Source organism: Cheilinus undulatus, linkage group 16 (genome assembly GCF_018320785.1).
Source record: "Cheilinus undulatus linkage group 16, ASM1832078v1, whole genome shotgun sequence".
Lineage (NCBI taxonomy): Eukaryota > Metazoa > Chordata > Actinopteri > Labriformes > Labridae > Cheilinus > Cheilinus undulatus.
This window is the reverse complement of record NC_054880.1, coordinates 6,195,461-6,221,483: the sequence shown is the minus strand read 5'-3', so window position 1 is coordinate 6,221,483 and position 26,023 is coordinate 6,195,461. Positions and strand designations below refer to the sequence as shown.

The 26,023-nt window shown below is 40.1% G+C and overlaps 3 protein-coding genes across 4 annotated transcripts; all 3 read left to right on the top strand.

The window, feature by feature from the left end:
• The first annotated feature begins 454 nt into the window (after positions 1-454).
• On the top strand, positions 455-6,698 carry LOC121523771 (zinc finger protein 2 homolog). 2 transcript variants are annotated; one of them, XM_041808803.1, is made up of 2 exons: positions 455-923; positions 4,807-6,698. In XM_041808803.1, the coding sequence occupies exons 1-2, from the start codon at positions 653-655 to the stop codon at positions 6,558-6,560; spliced, it is 2,025 nt and encodes a 674-aa protein (XP_041664737.1). In that variant the 5' UTR covers positions 455-652; the 3' UTR covers positions 6,561-6,698. The 2 variants fall into 2 exon arrangements, with proteins under 2 accessions (XP_041664737.1, XP_041664736.1); XM_041808802.1 differs by having other exon boundaries at positions 455-995.
• Positions 6,699-9,604: 2,906 nt separating this feature from the next.
• Positions 9,605-13,280, top strand: LOC121523834 (zinc finger protein OZF-like). The gene is made up of 2 exons (XM_041808889.1): positions 9,605-9,838; positions 11,699-13,280. The coding sequence occupies exons 1-2, from the start codon at positions 9,808-9,810 to the stop codon at positions 12,997-12,999; spliced, it is 1,332 nt and encodes a 443-aa protein (XP_041664823.1). The 5' UTR covers positions 9,605-9,807; the 3' UTR covers positions 13,000-13,280.
• A 4,283-nt stretch (positions 13,281-17,563) lies between these two features.
• On the top strand, positions 17,564-25,773 carry LOC121523813 (zinc finger protein OZF-like). Its single transcript, XM_041808866.1, has 2 exons — positions 17,564-17,805; positions 23,908-25,773. The coding sequence occupies exons 1-2, from the start codon at positions 17,775-17,777 to the stop codon at positions 25,335-25,337; spliced, it is 1,461 nt and encodes a 486-aa protein (XP_041664800.1). The 5' UTR covers positions 17,564-17,774; the 3' UTR covers positions 25,338-25,773.
• Positions 25,774-26,023: the final 250 nt, after the last annotated feature.

The following is a 26,023-nucleotide window of genomic DNA, read 5'->3' as shown; positions in this document are numbered from 1 at the left end:
TACTAAGAAAAAATGAATAAAAATACTTTCATTACAGGCTTCTCAAGGGTCCCTCCCATACTGGGGGCCCAGGTAATCAGTACCCTTTCTCCCCCCCGTGCTACACCCATGACCTTGAATGAGATGTAGCTTCTCTTTAAGGTAGAAAATGCTGCTCTGAGAAGACACTGAAAGTTACACCCAGAGTTCATGCAAAATATCACAGGGGCAAGAAGGTGAATGAGCCATAACCCCAGAAATACTGGATAAAGGCGGAATATTTCATCACACAAAATCCGTTTTTAGAATGATTAGATATGATCTTTTCTTTTTTCTCTTTAAACTTTTAAGCTATGCACATGAGTATGATCGAGGACTCGGTGCTCTGCTCTGTTGGCCTTTTGAGATCGTATGATCAGGGCTCGACTACACATGTCTGTTATTGTTATTTCCGCTTCTTCTAGCAGCAGTCTAGTCTCCGTGGTTTTAACTGTCAGTCATTAGTGCTGTTTAAACAGTGTCGCTACATTCAGAGTTAGAAACACTGTCAGAGTGTCTCAGAATAAAACAAACATCAGCATGGAGTCAGAAAACGGAGTTACAGAGAGGAGCAGAGTGTGCTAACGAAGCTAACCTGGAAGCTAACGGCCGACTGTAACCGAGCAGCGGACACATGGAGCAGTTCAACCCGCCGTCCCCGCTGATACTTACCGGTAACCTGGCTGAAAACTGGCGCAGATGGGAGCGGCGTTTTGGGCTGTATATAGTGTCCTCTGGAGCAAATGAAGAGGAGGAGGATGTGAAAAAAGCCATTCTTCTTCACTCCATAGGCGAGGATGCTCGAGAGGTGTTCAACACACTGACAGTCAGCTCAGCGGGTGAAAATGCAACGATGGAGGATATTCTGGAGGCTTTTAGAGAATACTGCAGCCCTCTGAGCAAAGGTGAGGACCAGAGGACAGGAGGGACGACTGTCGGCAGACTGATGACAGAGATACAAGAGAAAATGATCAGAGGTACATCCAGCAGAGCTGGCCCTCATCTACAGGAGAGACTTTACATGAAAACAGCCTAACACTGCACAGAGACATAGAAATATGTAGAGCTACAGAACCAGCCAAGACACAAATACAAGCAATGCAGACTGTACAAGTCATACACACTGCCTGGCCAAAAAAAGTCGCCACTTAGATTTAACCAAGCAAAGAGGAAGGAGCCTCCTGTTGGATAATTACTGCATGGGTGATTATCTTTCAGCTGGCAACAAGTTATTTAACCCCAGCTGATGCAATGAATAACTTCTCATTTTTAAACAACCATGTCAAAAGACACATCCTGTGGTTGTGGAAAAGATGATGGTCTGTTTAAGAAGGGTCAAATCATTGGCATGCATCAAGCAGAGAAAACATCTAAGGAGATTGCAGAAACTACTAGGATTGGGTTAAGAACGCATTATTAAAAACTAGAAGGATAGTGGGGAACCATCGTCTTCCAGGAAGAAATGTGGTCGGAAAACAATCCTGAATGATTGTGATCGGCGATCACTTAAACGTTTGGCCAAATCAAGTTGAAGAAAAACAACAGTAGATCTCAGGGGTATGTTTAATAGTGAAAGTAAGAGCATTTCCACACGCACAATGCGAAGGGAACTCAAGGGATTGTGACTGAACAGCTGTGTAGCCTTAAGAAAACCACTAATCAGTAAAGCTAACTGGAAAAAAAGGCTTCAGTTTGCTAGGGAGCATAAAGATTGGACTCTGGAGGAATGGAAGAAGGTCATGTGGTCTGATGAGTCCAGACTGACCCTGTTCCAGAGTGATGGGCGCATCAGGGTAAGAAGAGAGGCAGGTGAAGTGATGCACCCATCATGCCTAGTGCCTACTGTACAAGCCTGTGGGGGCAGGGCTATGATCTGGGGTTGCTGCAGTTGGTCAGGTCTAGGTTCAGCAACATTATGTGCCCAAAGAATGAGGTCAGCTGACTACCTGAATATACTGAATGACCAGGTTATTCCATCAATGGATTTTTTCTTCCCTAATGGGACGGGTATATTCCAAGATGACAATGCCAGGATTCATCGGGTTCAAATTGTGAAAGAGTGGTTCAGGGAGCATGAGACATCATTTTCACACATGGATTGGCCACCACAGAGTCCAGACCTTAACCCCACTGAGAATCTTTGGGATGTGCTGGAGAAGGCTTTGTGCAGTGGTCAGACTCTCCCATCATCAACATTAAAATTAATGCAACACTGGATGGAAATAAAGCTTGTGACATTGCAGAAACTTATCGAAACAATGCCACAGCGAATGTGTGCTGTAATCAAAGCTAAAGGCGGTCCAACGAAATATTAGAGTGTGTGACCTTTTTTGGTGGCGACTTTTTTTTTGGCCAGGCAGTGAGGCTCCAGTGGATCCTGTAGACCAGTGTTACTCAACCAAAGAGCCAAACTGTTGAAAAACACCTTTGAAGAGCCACAATCTACATGGTGAAAAAGGGAAAAATATGGGTGAAAGTGGCAATGAAAGTAAGATAAAGGTGGCAAATATGTTTAAAAAAGTGGCAAAAACGTGACAAAATGGTTGACAAGGGGCAAAATAGACATAAAACCGGCAAAAATGGGTGAAAAGTGACAAAAAATGAGATAAGTGTGGCAAAAATGATAAAACGCTGCAAAAACATGGCAAAGATGAGCGAAAAGTGACTAAAACAGGAAAAAGGCAGCAATAAAGGTGGGAAAAATAATCAAAAAGTGGCTGAAATGGGGAGAAAAGTGGCCTTTAATGGCAAAAAGCATCTTAAATGAGTGAAAAGTGGAGAAAAAAAAGAGCAAACAATTGTAAAAAGCAGGATAAAAGAGGCAGAGACTGGTGAAAAAGTGGCAAAAAAGGTGGGAAGTAACAAAGAAATGAGATTAAAAAAATGGCAAAAATGATCAAAAAGCAGCAAACACATGGCAAAAAATGAGTGAAAAGTGACTAAAACAGGCAAAAAGCATTGAAAAAAAGGTGGGGAAAAGGGTGAAAAAATGGAAAAGGCAGTGGCCAAAGTGGGTTTAAAGCAGTAAAAATAGATAGAAAATGGAGAAATGGGTAAACATTTCAAATAAGGGCAATGGAAATATAATGACAGACATTTTCAGCTGATTATGAAAGCATCTGTATAATTGTGGGAAACAAACAGATTAATGTGAGTTGCAATAAATGATTTCTGAAGTCAAAGTTTGCCTTTTTTATGGTTTTCGGTGTGAATAATATTACAAATTAAGACATTGAAGATCCATAAATTATCCAGAAAGAGCCACGCATTGAGTATCACTGCTGTAGAGTAACAGGGGTTTATCACGGAGCTGCTGACCCTGCAGGCAGACATGGATCAGAGCGTTTACCTCCTGATGGAGCTGAGAATATGCTAAGGTTTGCCTCAGTTTCTTCATGGTATTGCTTTGTAGTTTGACATAACTAGCCAAAAGATTTAGATCAGTGAGCTCATTCATATTGATTATACTTTCAAAAATAATGCTTTTTGTATTTCAAGAATAGGATTATGTTTTGAAACACCCATTTTTCTGGAAAATAAATGTGCAGTTTACAGTTTTGATAAGGATGATTATTATGTAGGTTAGAAATAAAATCTGGATATCACAGCTAAACTTTACACAGACCATGCTGTTGATGACCTCCATGACCCCTATGTCACTGATTAGCAACTGGAGGCCCGGGGGCCATATCAGGCCCCCCAAAGCTTCCTGTCCAGCCCCCGAAAGATCATTAAATTCAGAAAAGGAGGAAAAGAAGATGTTGTGGTTTTAAGAGTATCCTTTGGCTGTAAATATCTGCAGCTGTTAAATCATCCCACGAACAACACTGAAAAAGTTTTAGAATGACTTCACATTTGATCTGTTTTTACTGAAATTTACCATCATAATTAGTAGATATTTAAAAAAGGGTTAATGTTTGCAGAAGTGCTGCAAAAATGACCAGAAAAAAAGTGGTGAAAAGGGGTTAGAGAGTAGCAAGAATGGGTGCTAGGTGGCAAAACAGGTTGAAGATCAGAACAACAGGACAGAAATTGGCAGAAAAAGTTGTGAAAAAAGGATCAAATATGGCAAACACACACACACACACACACACACACAAATTTAAATAAATTTAAAAGAAGTATCAAAAGTTGGTTACAATTTACAACAAATGTTGAAAAAAGTGTAATGATAAGGGATTAAAAAGTGGCAAAAATAGCAGAAAAGTGGCAAAAATGGATAAGAGTGGCACAAAGGGGATAAAACACAGGAAAACTGGTTTAAATGGGTTTAAGAATGGCATAAATTGGGTTAAAGAGGCAAAAAGTATCAAAAATGGTTTAAAGTTTCAAAAATGAGTAAATACTGGTACTAAATCACAACTGTGGAGAGCCCATTCTCTGGGATTTTCAGGGGCACAGTCAGTTCTGTTGTCAGGACTGTCTCCTTGTGTTCTGCTGCGTTATAGATAACACCTAAAAATGTCCTACGTTTTGAAAGAAAATACAAAAACTACTACAATAATATTTCAATCAGATCAAAATATTGATTTAATTTTTGTTTATGTGAAAGTCCGGCCCCCAGAGTTTCTGTCGAGACTAAATCTGGCCCTGGTGCAGATGTACTTGATGACCCCTGACCTATGAGGTTGGTGCCCCTGGAGGCTCTCTCTTCTTCCTTCTTGGTGACCTCATCTTTAATGCACATATTTCAAATGAGGTGTCCACAGAGACGATCATATTTTTGTATGATGTAAACCCATTCTATGCATTATTTAAAATGTGGATGTTTGATTTCTTTTTCCACAGACACCCAACAGCTGGTGGTGAAAGATGAAGAGGTTCTTCCTCAGCAGATTGAAAGCAGCTCCAGTCCAGAACCAGCACACATTAAAGAGGAACAGGAGGAACTGTGGATCAGTCAAGAGAGGGAGCAGCTTCAGGGAGCAGAGGAGGCTGATATCAATGTGTTCACTTTCCCTCTCCTTCCTGTGAAGACTGAAGAAGAGGATGAAGGGAAACCTTGTATCTCACAGCTTGGTAGAAACCAAAGTGGAGAGAGCAGAGACACGGAGCATTTGAAAACAGAAGCTGATGAAGAGGACTGTGGAGGATCGGGAGAAGACGGAGACTTGAATCCAGAGAGTCATTTACGCCCAAATACTCCTGACAAGACTTCTCATCTTGCTGGATCTGAGACTGATGACAGTGCTGAATGGGAGGAAAGGGATGAAGTTCAGGACGACTTAAACCATCTACAAAATACAGACAGAGCTGTAGGTGATATGAAGTATAGCACTGGACACACGTCAGTGAGCTCCTCTGAATGTTCTCCAAGCTTTGGACTAAAGAAGTTACAGAAGAAGCATGAAGGAGAGAAACAATTCATTTGTTCATTTTGTGGTAAAAGATACCTGTGTATGAAAAAATTCAAAGACCATGTGCTACGTCATTCAAGGGTAACACCTTTTAACTGTCCGGTTTGTCAGAAGAGTTTCATCTGGAGAAAGGAGATGGTGAGGCACATGAGAGTCCACGCAGGAGGGAAACCATTCACTTGCTTAATTTGTGGTGACAGTTTTACTCGCCATGAAAATCTGAGAAGACACTCTGTTGTCCACACAGGGAGGAAACCTTTTAAGTGTTCAGTTTGTGGTAAAAGATTTTCTCAAAGTGGAAGTCTCAGTAGACACTCTGTTGTCCACACAGGGGAGAAACGGTTTAATTGTTTAGTGTGTGGTAAAACCTTTTCTCAACATGAACATCTGAGGGCACATTCAGCTGTCCACACAGGAGAGAAACCATTTAGCTGTTCAGTTTGTGGTAAAAATTTTTCTCGACATGGAAACCTGAGGGCACATTCAGTGATCCACTCAGGAGAGAAACCATTTCGTTGTTCAGTTTGTGGGAGGAGTTTTTCTCGTCATGAAAGTCTGAAAAGACACTCTGTGTTTCACACAGGGAAGCTGTGTCGATGTTCAGTTTGTGGTAAAAAATTTACTCAACGTGAACATCTAAGGGCACATTCAGGTGTCCACAAGAAGGAGAAACAGTATACTTGTTCAGTCTGTGGTCAAAAATTTACTCAACGTGATGACCTGAGAGCACATTCAGTCGTCCACAAAGAGGAGAAACAATTAAGTTGTTCAGTTTGCGGCAAACATTTTTTATATCCTGTTAAGCTGAGAACACACTTGGTTGTCCACACTGGGGAGAAACAATTTAGTTGTTCAGTTTGCGGTAAAAGTTTTTCACAACATGGAGGTTTGCGAAGACATTCTGTTGTCCACACAGGAGAGAAACCCTTTCTTTGTTCAGTCTGTGGTAAAAGCTTTTCCCAGCACGAGAGTCTGAAAAGACACTCTGTGGTTCACACAGGAGAGAAACCATTTTGTTGTTCAGTTTGTGGTAAAAGATTTTCCCGACATGGAGATTTGACAAGACACTCTTTTGTCCACACAGATAAGAAACCATTTAGTTGCAGTGTTTGTGATCGAACATTCAATCAACTTCAGTATGTCAAGAAACACAAGTGTGTTGGTAAGAGCAGCAAAAATGAATGAGATATGATTAGGCTCATAAAATGTGACCTTTAAATGTGATTTGGAAACTAAATAACTCAATGTTTTCTAAGATTACATGGGGTTGATGAGCTCTGAGCATTTAACCAGTCTCTGTTCTGTTAATGTTTTATTTTTATAAACAAAGTCACCTTAGGATTGATCCAGATTTTACTGGTCTGTCTCCATACAGCACTCAGATGTTACATGATTGTCAATAAAGAGTTGATTTCAACTGAATCATTCTTAAATTTGACAATGTTCATTTTAGTTTAACAATAGACAACCAGTTGTTTACCAAAACGTGCCGCTCCACATGTGGTATGTGGTGAGTTGGATCAGGCTTGGGGAAGTGTGCCAGGTGTCTGCTCCTGCTCCCATACCAAGCAACGGACCTGTCCACCTTCAGGCCTCATAAGAGTATAGAAAGACCAGGACCAAGAGAGGACTGTAAGACTCTGACTTTACTCCACGTGCTCAGAAAGTATGAGTGAAACACAACTGTGTCTGGTGAACTTATCACTCTGTTCATGAGGCCAAGTTTGATCTCAGCCTCCCAGTTAGTGCACTGATGGATTACACAGCTAAGATAGGTAAACTGCTCCAGAACCTCCACGCTCTCACCATCTGCAGACAAGATTCTTTTGTCTTGCCGGGAAGAGTTACCCTTTGTGTAACTGATAATTTCTCTAAGACCTCTGACTCATGCCTAAACTTTCATAGATGGGAACTTTTACCTGTAAGAAGAATATTTAAAGGGGACATACTAAGCAAAAAAAATTTTTCAGACTTTTTTAACACAAATATGTGTCTCTGGCCTGTCAAAAATCCCCTCAAGTACCAGAAAAATCCATTCCCTCTCCCACTCTCCTTTTCCACCTTTCAGGAAATGTGTGCTGAAACAAGCCATTCTCAGATTTTAATCCTATGACCTCACATGGGGAGTAAGCACCCACCCCCAGGTTTGGTTGGCCCTCCCTCTACTGATCCTCTCAGTCACCAGCTGAGATACTAGATAGCTAAGTGGGTTACCCTGCTGACTGTGGTGTGGGAGATTGATGGTTTGAATCCCAGCCTAAACTTTGGGGAAAAAAGTGCCTGGCTGTTTTTGAATTCGCCTACTATACCAGCAGTGTGTCCTGATTTGCTCAAAGTGTAGTGTGCAGTGTGCGAAGAAATGCAAAAGTTGCAGTATGCCAAAAATACCCAGATAACCTACTGGTTCGGGAAAAGAATCTCCCTAAAATAAAGGTGCCAGAGACCGGGGACCCCCACTGTACCTGAAGATGTTTGAACACAGCCAAGCACATGTGAGAATAGTCATGTGCAGACAAGGCCATGCATAAAGGGAGATAAATGGGAGAGCTTTCTGGTGCCCGGCCAAACTGGGGGCCCATGGAGGTCAACAAAATCATGGTCCACTGTAAAATTAAGCTGTGAAAGCCATATTTTATATTTAACCTGGGCAATAACCACACCTATCAAAGAAACAAATATCTTTATTTATTCATGTATGTAGTAAATAGCCTTTAAAATATGAATCTCTTTTGTAAAAAAAAAAAATGAAAATGGACTAAAATTTTCTAAAATGGGTTAATAATGGCAAAAAATGTTAAAAGAGGTGGTGAAGTTGAATTTTAAAAGTAGCACAAATGGGTTAGAAGTGGCAAAAATTAGATAAAAACTGCAAAAATTGGGATAAATAGTGGTAAACAGGAGTTAAAATGTGGTTGAAATGGTTTTAAATGAGCAAAAATGGGTGGTAATTTGGTGAAATTGGATGACAACTTGATTTGGACTGGCAAAAAAAGGTTTATCTGAGAAAGAAAAATGGTTTAACTATCAAATGGTGAAATGTTAGAATGGGAAAAAAATTGGTGTAAAAAGTGGTACAAAGGGGTTAATAGTGGTAATAATGAGTCAAGAGAGGCAACATTAAGCTTCATTTGGAAGAACTGGTTTAGAAGTGGCAAAAACAGGAAGAAAAAAAGTGGTGGAAACTGACCAAAATAGATGTTAAATGGCAAAAAATGTGTTAAAATTGGTGGAAAATGATGAAAAGGGGTAAAAAATGTGACAAAATTGGTGTAAAGTGGCAACAGTGTAATTTTAACCCTTTAAAGCCAACTGTATCATATTTTATATGCACTTTTTTGATACCTCTATCCAATCAAAATGATTAACAATTTCCTAAAAAGACGTTTGTATAAAATCATATAAATGATAAAAATGCCCTCCAGTGGATTATCAGTTTCAAATAATTCCTATTGTATCAGATGTGGTACAAAAAAAATGCATATGTGAAACTGTATTTCTTTTTCCAGGGTTTCGGCTAAATAAACATCTCATTTCCAAATATATATATATAATTTTCTGGCTATTATTTGAGGTATCAGGCTTTAAAGGGTTAAAATTATTCTTAGATTTTTTTTTAAGGCACCTGGAGACCCCCTCTCAGTGTCTCACGACCTCAAAGGGGGTCCTGACCCCAAGGTTGAGAACCCCTGGTCTACTGAATCAAATGCTGCTCTGAGCTCCAGTAAAACACAAACGAAGGGTCATTTATTATCTATGTTGGTAATTAACCTGAGGTCAGCCACCGTCTCTGTCCTGGGATTTTTCCTAAAACCACTGGGCCAGGAACTTTCTTAAAAACCCAGTTTCAGTTTCTAATTTCATAAGTCATTATATCGGGTTTAGCACCTTTTCTCATGAATACTCCTGTCACCTTCATCAACAGTACACAAGAGTAGGATGTGATGATTTCTTGGTGCTCTGTTTCTTTGGTCTATTTTGATCAGGGCTTGATTGCACATGTCTGTTAATGTTGTTACTGCTAACAACAGCAGTTCTAGCAGCCGTCTTGTCCCTGTGGTTTACTGACTACCGGTCAGGAGTGCTAAATGAACCCGTTTCAGACTGAGAGGACACTATCAGAGCGTCTCAGTATAAACAGACCTCAGACCCACACTCCGGTCCAGCAGGGGGCGCTGGCGCACCTTAAAGGTGTCTGACAACCGCCACAAAAGGAAGTGGGAGACATTTATGCTAGCAGTATTACATCCGTGGTTTCTCAACCGTTAGCCATTAGTAGTTCTTTATACACGTTAGATTCAGAGTAAGAGGACACCTTTAGAGTGTTTTAGTATAAAACAAACCTCAACATGGTGTCAGAAAACGGAGTTACTGAGTGATACAAACGACGGGAAGTGAGCTAACGGAGCTAGCCTGGAAGCTAATAGCAGATAGCATGGAGGAAGTAAAGAACAACACCAGCGGAGGTAAAGTGGAAAAAAACCTCAAGGATGAAAACAATAGGAGATAGGAGTAGAACGGCGAATGGACCAGGATTAGTTGAATTTAATGGGAATGTTGAGTAAAGAATCTCTTCCTTTGTGACTTTATGTGACAGCGTTTATGCTAACTTTCCGTCGATATCATCTAATCTATCTAATCCAATCTCATCTAAAGACCATCACTCCGTTTAAAAGAGAATGATATTTTCTCATTTAGCAGAGGATAAACTGAACCATCTTCTACTGAAGGAGAGACTGAAAGATGACACTAATATTTCTACCATCAGCTTCACTAGTGGATCATCACAGTGATTCTACTGTCAGAGTTACAAACGACCCTCAGTTTTTAAAATGAAGAGGAAAAATTTGACATCTTCCTCTAACATATGGAGGGTAAGGGAAGGATGGTAACTTTTTTTAAATAATTATTTTTTGACAAATCCTGTTTTACAGAGGTAAAGACTGTTAATTTCGTCGACTAAAACTCTGACTAAAACCATTCGTCTTTATCCTTTTTTTCCATGACAAATACTAGACTAAGACTAACAAAAATAGATCTGTGATGACTAAAACTGACAAAAGCTAAGTTTAGTTTCTGCCAAGATGACTAAAACTAGACTAAAATGTAATGTAGTTTACATCTGACATTCAAAATCTGTGATATTTCTCCACTGTGGGTAAATCTGTCAAAAAACAACACATCTGTATCTATTCTGCCTCTCAGCTGTAGAAAGCAGGGACCCCAGGTTTGGCAGAGAACACGCCACCATGATTCGGTACCAGATTTAGGCAAGAAAATAAATGATTGGACTAAAGGTAAAGACTAAAATGTGAGGACTTTTATGGACTAACCTCCTTTTATGGACTAGCTCCTAAACTCTGGAACAGCCTTCCTGGTAACATTAAGTCTGCCGAATCTGTAGCCTCTTTTAAAAAGCTGCTAAAAACTCATTTTTATAGATTAGCTTTTTTATCATCTTTACCCCACTCTGTTTTGCTTTTGTGTGTATGTGCGCGTGTTGCAATTGTGTCGTTTGTGTTACTTATTTGGGTGTATGTTGTTATGTTGTTTGCTTATCTGTTTGCCCCTTTTGGGTTTTGTGAAGCACTTTGTAACTGTGTGTTTTAAAAAGTGCTATATAAATAAAGTTATTATTATTATATTATATTATTATTATATTACTAAAACTAGACTAAAATGTTTTGAGTTTTCGTCGACTAAATGGATAGACATGACTAAAATGTGACTAAAACTAAAATGCATTTTATTTAAAGACTAAAACTAAGACTAAAACTAAAAATAACTGCCAAAATTAACACTGGTCTTTAGAATTTCAAAATAAAGTAAAAGTCCCAATCTGACGATAACTGCAACCTTATCCTTCTCCAAGCAGTTTTAAGTCCTTTTTAAGTCTGAGACGCATATAAATGAAAATGCAATATAGTCTGTTACCCACAGGTCTCCTCAGAAAAAAAACACAATAAATCCACATGAGCAAAAAAGCACAAAAACCAAAAATATGTGATCGATAGCTAAAATACTGGTATACCAAGAAAATGTACAAAAAGGATGATCTCACCCAGATCTAAAAGAAGGTTAATCCTTTTCCCACTCCCCGACGCACACTCCAGCATCTGTGTACAGAAGCCCAACCGGAATACCCTTTGCTCCACATCCAAGCCCCTCTTAAAAGTCCCAAAATGCAAAGCTTCAGAAATAAAATTTATTTTCTAAGTAATGACAGGTTACCAAATATATAGGTTAACGCATCCCAACATCCCCACCAGTGATTTACTGTAACAGGAAATATTTTTTAGAAAGTTGTGTTTGATTTTTCTCCGCAGATGTCTGGCGGGTGGTGGTGAAACATGAAGAGGTTCTCCCTGAGCAGCAGGAACGGAACTCCTGTCTGAATCTGGAGGAGCCACCAGAACCAGCACACATAAAAGAGGAACAGGAGGAACTGTGGATCAGTCAGGAGAAAGAGCAGCTTCATGGAGCAGAGGAGGATGATATCATTATGTTCACATTCAATCCTGCCCATGTGAAGAGTGAGGAGGATGATGAAGGACAGCTTCAGTCCTCACAGTCTGACGAAAACCAAAGTGGAGACAACAGATACACGGGGTATTTGAAGACAGAATCTGATGGAGAGGACTGGGGAGCAGGAGCATACAGAGACTTTAATCCAGAGAGTCATTTTAATCCTGAGGAGATTTCACAGCTCTCTGGGTCTGATACTGATGACAGTGCTGAATGGGAGGAGAGGGATGAACCTCAGGATGACTTAAACCATCTGCAAAACAAAGATGGAGCGGTTAGTGACATGAAATTTAACCCTGGAAACACATCGGAGAGCTCTTCTGAAAGTGCTCCAAGCTTTGGACAGAAGGAACAAAAGCAGGAACATGAAGAAATCAGAGCAGACGACAAACCATTCGGTTGCTCTGTTTGCGGTAAAAGATATCCTGGTATGAGATATTTACAAAAGCACATGCTGCGTCATTCATTAGAAAAACCTTTCAGCTGCTCATTTTGTGAGAAAAGTTTTCTCTCTAGACCAGAGATGGTGAAGCACATGAGAGTCCACACAGGAGAGGAACCATTCGGTTGTTCAGTTTGTGGTAAAAGATTTAAATGGTATGGATCTCTAAAGAGCCATTCTCATATCCACACAGGGGAGAAACTCATCAGTTGTTCAGTTTGTGGTAAAAGTTTTTATGATCACAGAAGTCTGAAGGCACATTCAATTGTCCACACAGAGGAGACACCATATAGCTGTTTAGTTTGTGGTAAAAGTTTTTCTCATAGTGGAAGTCTTAAAAAGCATGCTGTTGTCCACACAGGGGAGAAACCGTTTAGCTGTCCAATTTGTGGTAAACATTTTGCTCTTATTGCGAGTCTAAACAGACACACGAATATCCACACAGGGGTGAAACCATTCAGTTGTTCAGTCTGTGGTAAAGGTTTTTCTCAGCCTGGAAATCTGAGAAGACACTCTGTTGTCCACATAGAGAGGGGAGTGTTAAGTTGCAGTATCTGTGATAGAACATTCGCTAAACTGCAGTATATGAAGGCACACAAGTGTGGTACCAGGACCAGAAAAAGCAAAGTAAACAAATCTAAAGATTCTCATCAAATGTAACCTTTAAAGAACACGGGCAGAGTCGAATTTCTGCTGTTTTAAAATGTGCTTTAAAACTTAATGACAGCATTTTCATAAGAACATAATATTTTTGAGCAGTTGGGCTGTCTGAGAGTTTAACTGATCTCCTGTGTGCTAAATATTTAACTTATAAACTCTTTAAATTATTTTGTTAAAGTTGATTTTAGGAATGGTTCAGATTTTGCAGGCCTGTCTCCATGCAGTACTCATATGTTGCATGATTTACAACTGTTGATTTCTGTAATTATGCTCAAATTTGAAATTGGTGATTTTTGTATGACAATAAATTATGTCTCTCTCTTCTGACTTTACTAAACATAACTGGACAAAAATGCAAACATCATCAAAATGAAAATGGAAGTTTGGAAAACTTGTCAGACAATAGTGTTTGGAATAAGTACATAAACAAAGTCAGGTCAGCTATGAGAGCATGTGCTGGTTTGGCAGTTCTCTGCGTCAGCCATGGCTCTGTGCAGACACTGTTCCTGACGGCCATCATCCAGTTCTGTGCCAGGCCCATGTCCCACTTCTCTAGGTATCCTTCCAACTGAGCCCTCAACAATGCACACGCCTCCCCTGAGGCCGGGCCTAACCCAAGGAATGGGCAACCTTTTCCCAGGGAGGCCACGTGGGTCTTTTTTCCTCACTGCAAGAGGAAATTGATTCAGATTGTAGAATAATATCAATTTAATAGCCATAATCAATCAGTGTGTGGTAAGATCGATCAGGCCTTGGACAGTTTGATGCCAGTAGAAGCCCAACTGCAGCGCCCCATCCAGCAGACCCTTCCCATGTCGCTCTCCTGAGCACGCCAGCAGTAGACACATGCAACATACTGCATAAAACATTTAGAAAAAGCTTTGGAAGGGAAGTTATCAAAAATGAGTTCAGCCGGTGCCCCTGGCTATCAGTTTTTTATTTTTTGGAAAATGTGAAATCATTTTGAAAGCTGTAAACTCAAAACTTCAAATTAGTTTTTATGATACTAATTTGTAAGTTGTGAAATTAGAAATGAACACTTCAAAATCATCAAAACTGTCGTTATTCTCTGCAATTTCCATACCATATTGCAATTGTAATCATAATGCCATTTAGCAGACGCTTCCACAGTGACTGACATCTGGGATAGATGTCCCTGGATTGAAGGTTCTTGCCCAAAGGCCCACCCTGGATTTTCTGTACCAGCGTTACTCAACTCTGCTCAACCAAAGAGCCAAATTGTTGAAAAATACATTTGCAAGAGCCACAGTGTAAGTGGTAAAAAGTGGCAATTAAATAAGTTAAAGGTGGCAAAAGGAGTCAAAAAGCGGCAAACACTGGGAGAAAAGAGGAGAAAAAGGGCAGAATGTGGCAAAATGGGTGGGAAGTGATAAAAAATAAGTTAAAGGTGGCAAAAAAAATGGTCAAAAAGTGGCAAAAATAAGAAAGAAGGTGGGGAAATCAGCAAAAAGGGCCATTTAATTGCAAAAGGCAGCTTAAATGGGTGAGAAGTGGCAAAGAGGGGCAAAAAAGAGTGAGAAGTTGCAAAAAAAGGTCCAAAAGTGGCAAAAACAAGGCAAAAGATGACTGAAAAGTGACTAAGATGGGCAAAAATGTGGAAAAATGGGAATTAAGTGGAATTTAACTGCAAAACACAGATTCAATGGGTGAGAAGTGGCAAAAATTGGCAAAAAATGGCAAAATAAATTGAAAAAAATGTCTAAAATGGGTGAAAAGTGGCAAAAAGAAGTGGCAACAATGGGCTAAAAATGGCAAAACCAAGGCAAAAAATGAGTGAAAGGTGACTAAAATGGGCAAAAATCAGCAAAAAGGTGGGAAAATGGGAAAAACGTATTAAAGAGTGGCAAAATGGGAAATAGGTGGCATGTAATTGCAAAAGGAAGCTTAAAGGGGCAAAAAGTATAAAAGTGTCAAAAAAAAGTGTCAAAAATGGGAAAAATGTTCCAAATTTAGACATAAAAGAGCCACACGTTGAGTATCACTGCTCTGTCTGGAATTCTGTTGTTGAAATTTTTCTCTGTTGCTGCTGGTGAACAAAAGAAATATTAGACAGTCTGCTGGCCGACAAAAGAGGTTTACTCTTATAAGGTCAATCAACATGTACAGCGGTCAGTAAGCATCAAGAGACAGACGGGGGGGACAAGGTCCAAGACAGGAGAGAGTCCCAGAGAGAATGAGTCTAGAGCACTAAAGACTAGCATCTTTATCCTTGAGCAACGCCCCTCCCTAAGATGTTTGACACCCCTAAAACATTCTTCCTGCCCCCTCTGTCTACTGAGACCCCCACCAGGACTGGGCCTTGTTTCCAGGTGGTCTTGACATCACACAAAGGGACTTTTTGGTTCACACCTGGAAGAGGGTTTCACACCTACACAGGAAACCGGGCCCAGCCAGCCTTTGTTGTTCTCTTTACATATGCAGTAAGGTTGACAACTATCGTTTCCTCTATGTCTGTGAGACGATGTGCGTCAGAGAAAGAGAGAGGGGGTGTTCAAACAAAGGATGCTGAACTGCCACTATAGATTCAAACCTCCAATCTCCTGCAACCAAGTCAGCAATGTAAACCACTGTGCTATCCAGTCACTTCTCAAGTACAATCACAATCACACATTATTACCACATTGTGAAGCACTATTGCAGATATGTGAGAGAAGTCAGGTTCCAGGGAAGGCTGTACATAAGGGGAGCGCTTTCTGGAGCCCAGCTGAACTGGGGGCCCATGGGGGTCAGCAAAATCATTGTCGACTGTAAAGTTACACTATGATACCATATTTTGTTTTTTTACCTGAATAATGGACACTCTTTCAGAGTAACAAATCGTGAATTTATTCAAACTCCTTTCTTAAAACAGAATCATCTTGTTATTGGTGATATTTATTTTGTGGATGGGCTCAATAAACTAAGTGATTAGGAAAGTAATGCCAGACTTCATAACTAAGCTGTGATGTGCACAAAGGATACCAGAAAATAGCCCAAAAGACAGTGAGACAACTTTAGAGATAATATATTTTTGTGAAAAGTGGCAAAAAAACAGATAACAGCAAAAATGGGTTAATACTTGCAAAGGAAGTATTAAACACGGGCAAACAGTGGCAAAAAACGGTGCAAAAGACCAAAAATCATTCAAAAATGGCCAAAAGAACTGGCAAAAATAGGTGAAAAGTGGCAAAAATGGGATAAAAGTAGCAAAGAAGTAGTGAAAATGGGTATAAAGTGGCAAAACATGAGCAAGAATTGGCATTAAGAGTCTAAAATGCAGCAAAATAATAGAAAATATAGACATGATACGGCAAACATTGGGTTGAAAGGGGAAAAAAACAGGAAAAGGGGTAAAAGTGGCAAAACACTGGTATAATTATGGCCAAAAATAGTTGAAAGTTGCAAAGATGGGATGAAAGTGGCCTAAAGAACCAGCAAATATGGCAAAGAAGTGGTGAAATGGGCATTAAGTGTTAAAACTGTGGCAAAATATGGAAAAAAAAACAACACAAAAATGGATGAAAATTGGTAACGTTGATTTATAGGCAAATAAATAAATAAACTAGAGTGGCAGATGAGTGGCAAAAATGGTCCAAAAAGTGTCCAGAAGAACTGGCAACAATAGGCATAAAGTGGCACAAATGGGATAGAAGTTACAGAACTGTGGCAAAATGGGCATTGAATGTTAAAACTGGCAAAATAGGGCATAAAGTGGTAACGATTGGGTTAAGATTGGCAAATAAAACCCAGCAGAAATGTTTTAAATTGGCACGACAGAGGCAGAAGTGTAGCTTAAAAGGTTAAAAGGTAACAAAAATTAGTTAAAATTGACAAAAAGGGTTAAAGTTTAAGAAAAAAAAAGCAGAAACAAAGGGCCATGGCAACAACAATTGTTTAAAAGTGTTAAAAGAATTGTCAAAAATTGTTGGAAAATTTGTTGGAAAGGTGTTAAAAGTAGCAGAAATAAATCATTCCAACACCAGATCCCAGTGAGATAGTTTGACACACGTTCAGCTCCAAACTGAAGTAACTGTTATCCTGGAAGTTCTATTTCTACTGATCCAACACACATTAATATCATCAATACATCACAACAGGGGAGGGACCATTCTCTGGGTCTTTCAGGGCCCCAGCCGGTTCTGTGGGCAGTCCTGGTTCAGTCTGAGTCAGAACAGTCGAGAACTGGTCAACGACACCTCAGCGCCACCATCAAAGTTCAACCTACCTAATCAGTGCTGGATTTCCTCCTAATCTTGCTATGTTGATTGAGGACATGGGGTGAACCCCTGTAGGTTCTGTTTGATGAACCAGTCAGCCAAGAACAAGCAGAAGAGACAGGCTCTGAAACACTTCACAGCTATCAAACTGAACTAAATATTCAACAGTGCAAAGAGCTCCAGACATTTAAGGTTTAAGGGGGTTGTCAGATTTCTCAAACACATGGGACATATTTAAACAATTTAGGATAATAATGCCGTTCTGACCCACACTCCAGACCACCAGGTGGCGGTGTTACACCTACAAGCAGTTATCATAGAAAAGGAAGAAGAAGCAGGCTGGAAGAAGAGGGAGGAGGCGAACCCCTTCTGTCTCGATGGTTTAATAAACTTACAGCCATCACTGCTTTATTACAGACGGTGAATTCGGAGGAAGAGAAGACTATCGGAGTTTCTCGGTACAAAACAAACATCAAGACTGTGTCAGAAAACGGATTTACGGAGAGATACCAACGAAGTGTGCTAACGTAGCTAGCCTGGAAGCTAACGGCAGCTAGCATGGAGGAAGAGAAGAACAACATAAACAGAGGTAAAGACAAAAGAGTTTTTAGAATAAAAGCACTAAAGAGGAAGTAAAGCGGACAGTGAAGCCGCCTTAATTGAATTTGATAGAAATACTGTGCTAAGATGTTTCAGATGATTGTTTCATAGTGTGTTAATGCTAAAGTCACAAACTTGATAAAATGGCTGATTTTAGCCCCATACTGCAGACAAACATCACTCTGTACTCTCATTATTTGTTATTGGCCCAATGACTTTCATGTATTTAGCCCTGCTTTCTGTAAAACACATGAAGCTTAGATCTAAATGCAAGAACAAGTGTCCACAGCTTCAGTGTTTTACAGATTATGATGGTGTTTATTATGGAGCTCAGCAGCACTCTGACCTATATTACTATGATGTTCAAACAAATTTATGCTCACATAGCTATAGCTATGTTTTACTCTGTGATTCTTAGATGGATTCATGTATGAGAGACCGTCCTTTAAAGCAGTGGTTCTTCACCTTTTCAGCCCACAACCCCCAAAATAAAGCTGCCAGAGACCGGGGACCCCCACTGTACTTAAAGGTGGTTGAACACAGCCATGAACACTCAAGAATAGTGCAGACAAGGCTGACCATAAGAGGGGATAAAATAAAGGGGGGAATTCTCTGGGACCCAGCCAAACTGGGGGCCCATGGAGGTCAGCAAAACCATGGTCAATTGTAAAGTTAAGCTAGGAAAACCATATTTTGAATTTGACCTGGATAACAACAGCTCTTATCAAAGAAACAAATACCTTTATTTATTCATTTTTGAAGTGAGTAGCCTTCTATAAATGGCAATAACTTTTGTTAAAAACATAATTAAAATGGTGTAAAATTGCTAAAATTGTTTAAAAATGGCAAAAAATGGTGGAAAAGGTGGTAAAATTAGATTTCTAAAGAATATATTTGGGGTATAAAGGCAAAAACGGGTTCAAAAAGTGGTAAGAGGAGATTAAAAAGTGGCTGAAGTGGCTTTAAGTGCAAAAAACACTGGACATTAGGTGGAATGGGATGAAAATCTGATATAAACTGGCAAAAATGAGTTAACTGGGACAATGGGCAAAAAAGGGTTGTATTAAGTGATTGATAGAGGCAATAACGGGTCAACAGAGGCAACAATAGGCATGGGGGTCCCGACCCCAAGGTTAAGAACCCCTGCTTTAATGAACATTCAGTATAGACAGGAAGGTTTGGAGAAGCACAGCCTATAGCAGTGATCATCAACTGGAGGCCCGGGGGCCACATCAGGGCCTCCATGGCACCTGCTGTCTGCTTCGTAAAGTTTTGCCCACCTGGAGGACACCAAAGAGAGCACTTTTTAACCTATGCCCATTTAGAGAGCACCAAAGAGATTTTACCTATTAAGAAGGCACCAAAGAGAGCATTTTGTTAAATTTTGTCCTCTAAAATGGCATGAATGTGTTCATATTTTTATTTTAAGATTTCATATTTCTCACTTTGAAGTTTAATGTTGCCCTGGCAGTTATAAAAGTATTTTTAGTGCCATTGACTATCATTATTTTTTTTCCTCCCAAAAGTAACAATTCAGGCACTGTAAAGGCATCTGGTGCATAGTAAAAGTACTTTTTTTGCTCTGGTATTGGGAAAAAACAAAGAGATGAGACGACACAGGACAACACCAAATCCTTGTTGGATCTCAACAACAAAAGACTCATCCCAGTCTCTCATTCTCATCTCAGGAAACTTCAATCACACTTCTCTGTCAGCTATTCTCCCCACATTCAATCAGTTTATGAACTGTTACACCAAAGTATGTGAACACCAAGGATTCATACAGCTAACCACTCCTCCTTCTGCTGGGTCTCTCAGATCACAAACTGGTCAGAGCGCAGCTCATAAACATACTCATGGTGAACCAACAACCTTCCACCACCAGGTATGTGAATAAGTGGTCAAAGGAGGCCACTGAGACGCTGCAGGACTGCTTCAACACCACAGACTGGGATGTGCTTTGCAGCCAACACTGTACCTATCAGGAATGTACGGTTTTTCTCAAACAACAAACCCTGGGTGACCCCTGAAAGCCCTGCTTCTGGAGAAGATGAAGGGTTTAGATTTGGGGACAAAGAAGAGCTGAGGACGTTGCAGAGGGAGCTAAAAACAAATCTCACAGAAGGAAAGGCCAGCTACAAGGCCAAGATTGGGGAACAACTCTGCTTAAGGGAAGTCTGGGAAGGCCTGAAGATCATCTCACACCACAACAGAGGCTTTTGGAGGGCTCCGAAGTCAGAGACAGGGAGTGGGCAAATGAACTAAATCTTCCCCCACCCAGCTGGGCAGAGACCTGCCAAACTCCAGACACTCCATCTGAGCACTCTACCTGGATCCCCTGCAGTTCACCTTTCAACCAGACATCGGGGGGGATGACACTGTCGTTACCTGCTGCACAGGCCCCTGGCTCACCTGGAGAACACCTGCATCACGGAGAGGGTAGACTGTCACCTGGCTGCATGGGCACAGGACCACCTCACCAACAGACCACATGAGGCCTCAGGACTTTGAGTCTGACATGGTGGTCTGCAGCACAGGAACTCCTAAAGCTGGACATACACGGTGTGATTTTCGTCCAGTTCAGTCATGCATTTTGAGTCGCACAACTCACGTTGAAGTTGGGTTGACTTTCATACGGATTGGGTGTTGTTTGCCGTGCCGTGTACAGGGGGGTACGACGGCCAACCACGGCCAGACTTCGACTTGATGACCTGCTCCCGACTGGTCAGATGGATTTCTGACATGTTTGATATTTTGGTCATATGACTCCAGACACTTCACAGTGAGAGCAAAAACGTGAGCAGAATAAACAACTTCTAGGTAGAGTTTTCCTTTCTTAACTGTCAGACCACGCCCTAAATTACCATGACAACAGCTGTACTGCGCCCCCACCCTCGCTATGATAAAGGAAATATACCCGAGGACCAGCAGCTGACACAGGTGATGCTGGTTGTGTGTGTGGGTTAGAGAGAGAGAGAGAGAGAGAATATGGCTGGAAATGCTTCAGTGTGTGAGACTTTTTAAAAATGAAATTCTGCGGATTTCTGTCACAGTCCGTCCCGACTTCACTCGTACATTGTGAGCACATAAAGCATGCATGATGGTCGTGCATCATAAGCGAATCAGGTGCACAGTATGAGTTGACATTCTGCCACGACTGTCGTATGGTCGGCTTGACATCACTCAGTGTATGCCCAGCTTGAGGAGACAGTATTCTCCCCTGTCTCTTTACCCTCTACACCTCAGACACAGCCATTGTGGGATGTGTGTCTGAGGGTAGAGCTGGAGTACAGGCAGGTCATTGTGGACTTTGTGAGCTGGTGTGAGATCAGTCAACATCATATCAACACCACAGAAGGTGCCCTGGACTTCATCGATGTACATCCAGGGTTTGAACATCAAGAGGGTGCAGACATACAGATACCTGGGAGTTCACCTGAATATCGAACTGGACTGGACAGCAAACACAGATGTCCTGTACAAGAAGAGCCAAAGTAATCTGCACCTGCTGAGGAGACTGAAGTCCTTTGGAGTCTGCATGAATCTGCTTCAGACTTTTTATGATACTGATGACAATGCAGCGTGTGGTGTAGGGATGTCACAATTACCCATTTTCACAATTAATCGGGGTATTAAACTTTACAATTATTTAATCCTTACATTTCCTAAATACCGTCAATTTCTTGAAAATATTATGTCGGAAACCATATTGGTACATATATTTATATATATTTTCTCTGAGAGAAGTACATAGCTAATTCGTAGCATTTATTGATTGTTTACACAGCAGATGTGATTTTTGTTTAAAGAGGGGGTATTATACTTTTCCGATTTTTAAAACATAAATATAAAGTCACAATGTTGGGTGTCCATACTCCATGTATGCAAATTTTCAAACTACAAGATAAACGTATGTGGCAGAAATCTTGGAATTAGCGTGTAAACTGATGAAAACGGTTCATTGAAAATCTCTCCGAGATTCTCCCGAGACGAGATTTTGATGGAGCGAACAGGGAGCGAACTGATGAGGTCATCGCAATATTATCTCCTGACTGGTTCGTGGTTCGTCTGTGCTGCCGGCAAAGCAGAACAGACCGCCCCCACAAGGCCTCTTTCCCATTGAAATACAGTAATTAAACACTTACCAAACAGATACGTCCTGCTCTATCCTTTGCTGCTGCTGGTTTTCTTCCCCCTCTCTCTCCAAACTATCAGGGTCAGACTCCGGGTCTAACACGTATGGACGTATATCAAAATTCGCCATACTTTACTCAGTCGGACCGGTTCATTCAAAGTTTTCAACTACTAGCATAACAACATTAGCCACATTAGAGGGGGCGGGCACAAAACATTGAGTCCTGATGCCTGCCAGCCTCCGGAAAATCGGCCAATCAGAGGAAAGCAGGTCCATGAAGTGGGGGGTGTTAAAGGTGCAGTGTGTAATATTTAGCCTGTTAGCATTTAGCAAAACAAGCTTGATTAAAATGAAACATAACATTTATAAGTAGATTGATCTAAATTAGTGTTGACATCTGATAACACATTTTTTAAATTTATGTTTTAAATTAACTCAGAATAAGCCTTTTATTCATACATAGGGAGGGTCCCCTCCAAGGAAGCTGCCATCTTGGATTTTTGCATTTTGCCTGTTTCTATGGCACCATAGAAGGAGCCAAATAACAGTTAAGCATGGATTGATTTTTAAACTTCACTGGTTCCCACAGTTATCACCAAAGAAATGATCATCACACTCCAGAATTGACTGTTAGATGTTGATAGTCCCAATTTTACACACTGCTCCTTTAAAGAGACAGCAGCGAAAATGAAGCATCTCTGACCGAGGTTAAAATACGGGTTTTTCAGGATGCCAGTGTCAGAAACATGAGGAGTTTTTTGAGCTGTAAACCATGTAAAGCTACTACGTGGGTATCAGAAAGATGGTGTAAAGCCTTGAAAAAAGGCATAATACCCCCCGCTTTAATTCCAAATGGGATTGTTATCATTTTTCTTGTTCTTTTTGGTTACTTTACATTGTTGATATTTTGTTATGAGAGCATCCAAAGATGGAAATATATTGAATTCAAGAACTATAAGGAGTGTTCATGTGATTTTAGTTATTCATGGTAGTGTGAAATTAATTAATGCAAAAATAATCATAAAATCATGATTATTTCTCAGACAATAATTGTACCAAGAAAATCTGTAATCGTGACTTCCCTAGTGTGGTGCAGTTGAGAGAACAGAGGAGACAGCCTGTGATGCCTCCTCTTCCCTGAGATGTTTATTACGTCCTGGTTGACCCATGGACATTTTCCTCACCTACATCAGTAAACAGTTATAATACTGTTATTTACCACAGTATGATAACTTTGAGGAGGTGTTTAGATTGCAGTGTTAATTTCGTCGACTAAAGCTATGACTAAAAATGTTCGTCGACAGCCTTTTTTCCATGACAAAAACTAGACTGAGACTAACAAAAATAGATCTGTGATGACTAAAACTGACTAAAACTAAGTTTAGTTTTTGTCAAGATGACTAAAACCAGACTAAAATTTAATGTAGTTTATGTCTGACATTCAAAATCTGTGATATTTCTTCACTGTGGGTAAATCTGTAAAAAACCAATGCATTTGTATCTATTCTGCCTCTCAGCTGTAGAAAGCAGGGACCCCAGGTTAGGCAGAGTGCAGAGAGCACACTACCATGATTTGGTACTAGATTTAGGCAACAAAATAAATGCTTGGACTAACAGTAAAGACTAAAAGGTTTTGAGTTTTCATGGACTAAACTGGAGTTAAACTGAAAAGGATAGAAATGACTAAAATGTAACTAAAACTAAAATACATTTCATTGAAAGACTAAAACTAAAACTAGCTGCCAAAATTAACACTGAAAGATTGCCATTATTACTAACAACCAATTCATCTCTAACAATATATATTGGAAGACTAGACACCTTTTAGCCTCGGTGCAAAAAGAAAAAAAAAAACTGTAACACATCCCAACAATGCAGAAAGTAGGAGCATCAATGAGTACTGTGAAAAGTCAATAACATTTTTCCAAAAGTTTTGTGTATGATTTTTGTCCACAGACATCCTGCAGGTGGTAGTGAAAGATGAAGAGGTTCTCCCTGAGCAGCAGGAGAGGAGCTCCAGTCTGGACCAGGAGGAGCCACCAGAACCAGCACATATCAAAGAGGAACAGGAGGAACTCTGGATCAGTCAGGAGAGAGAACAGCTTCAAGGAGCAGAGGAGGATGATATCAACGCGTTCACATTCTCTCCCGTCCCTCTGAAGAGTGAGGAAGAGGATGGACCTCAGTCCTCACAGCTTTATGAAAACCAAAGTGGGGTGTACAGAGACACTGAGCATTTGAAAACAGAATCTGATGGAGAGGACTGTGGAGAATCAGAAGCAGACAGAGACTTCAATGCAGACAGTCATTTTCCTCCAGTTACTCCTGAGGAGACTTCAGACCTTTCTGGATCTGATACTGATGACAGTGCTGATTGGGAGGAGAGTGATGAACCTCATGAAGTTTTAAATGATCTACTAAACAAAGAAGTAACTGAAAGTGATTTGAAACAAAATAGTGGAGACACATCAGTGAGCTCCTCTGAATGTGCTCCAGGCTTTGGAGAAAAGAAAGGACAGAAGCAGCATCAAGGAGAGAAACCACTGAGTTGTTCATTTTGTGGTAAAACATACCAGGGTAAGAGAAATTTAAGACACCATATGTTACGTCATTCAGGAGAAAAACGTTTCAGCTGCTCAGTTTGTCAGAAAAAATTTCTCTGGAAAGTAAAGTTGATGAGCCACATGAGAGTCCACACGGGAGAGAAACCACTGAGTTGTTCGGTTTGTGGTAAAAGTTTTTCTTGTCATGGAAATTTGAGAGCACACTCCTTTACCCACACAGGGGAGAAACAATTTAGTTGTTCAGTTTGTGGTAAAATGTTTTTTTGCCATGGAAGTCTTAGAAAACACTCTGTCATTCACACGGGGGAGAAGCCGTTTAGTTGTTCAGTTTGTGGTAAAAGTTTTTCTCAATATGGAAATCTGAGAACACACTCTGTAATCCACACAAAGGAGAAACAATTTAATTGTTCTATTTGTGGTAAAAGTTTTTCTCAACATGGAAGTCTAAAGAGGCACTCCGTTGTCCACACAGGAGAGAAACCATTTAGTTGTTCAATTTGTGGTAAAAGTTTTTCTAGACATGAAAATCTAAGGGTACACACAATGACCCACACAGGGGAGAAACGATTTAGTTGCTCAATATGTGGTAAAAGTTTTTCTTCTAATGGAAATCTGAAAACACATTCTGTTGTCCACACAGGGGAGAAACCGTTTAGTTGTTCTGTTTGTGGTAAAAGTTTTTCTCAACATGGAAGACTGACAGCACACTTTGTTGTCCACACAGGGGAGAAACCGTTTAGTTGTTCAGTTTGTGGTAAAAGTTTTTCTCAACATGGGAGTTTGAAAAGACACTCTGTTGTCCACACAGAGGAGAAACCATGAACATTTACTGAACCTCAGACTGTCAAAAACTACAAGTGGGCCAGTAAGAGCATTAAAAATGAAAATGAATTTTGGTAGTCATCACATATGGCCTTTAAAGTACAGGGGCATTGTCTGACATTTGCTGTTTTGAAATATGATTTGGAAAGTAATTTTTTTTTCTACACACACAATGTTTATGGTGTTGCAGGGCTCTAAGTTTTAACCAACTGTGTGTTAAACAATTTATCAATCAACTATTGCACTGAAGAACAAATTTACCCTTAGGATCAGTTCCAATTTCACAGACCTGTCCCAATACAGTAAACAGATGTTAGATGATTTACAATTTAGAGTTGCTGATTTCAGTAGTTTCTTAAATTTGACATTGTTGATGTTTGTATAACAATAAATATTCAGTTGATTGCCAAGATATGTCTCTCTTTCCCTTTTGACTTTACCAATTCTTGCAAGTTATGTAACACATGATAGGACAAAAATGCAGTGTTGTGTCTCTTTGTCTTAGAAGTTCAAACATGATTTGTTCTGAAGTTAAGACATGAACAAGGCCAGGTCAGTAATGGCCAGATTTATTTAAAGGTGTATGATTTTAAGATGTGCTTGGATTTCCTAACATAAAATTTAAAATGACTTTTCAAACTTGCCACTGCTTCTTAAATACGTCAGCTTACAGGTTTTTTTTTAAA

Coding starts and splice junctions, on each gene's coding strand:
- LOC121523771 (XM_041808802.1), top strand. CDS start 653: ATGGAGCAGTTCAACCCGCCGTCCCCGCTGATACTTACCGGTAACCTG. Junction 996..4,806: donor ACAAGAGAAAATGATCAGAG/GTACATCCAGCA, acceptor CTTTTTCCACAG/ACACCCAACAGCTGGTGGTG.
- LOC121523834 (XM_041808889.1), top strand. CDS start 9,808: ATGGAGGAAGTAAAGAACAACACCAGCGGAG. Junction 9,839..11,698: donor AAAGAACAACACCAGCGGAG/GTAAAGTGGAAA, acceptor TTTTCTCCGCAG/ATGTCTGGCGGGTGGTGGTG.
- LOC121523813 (XM_041808866.1), top strand. CDS start 17,775: ATGGAGGAAGAGAAGAACAACATAAACAGAG. Junction 17,806..23,907: donor GAAGAACAACATAAACAGAG/GTAAAGACAAAA, acceptor TTTTGTCCACAG/ACATCCTGCAGGTGGTAGTG.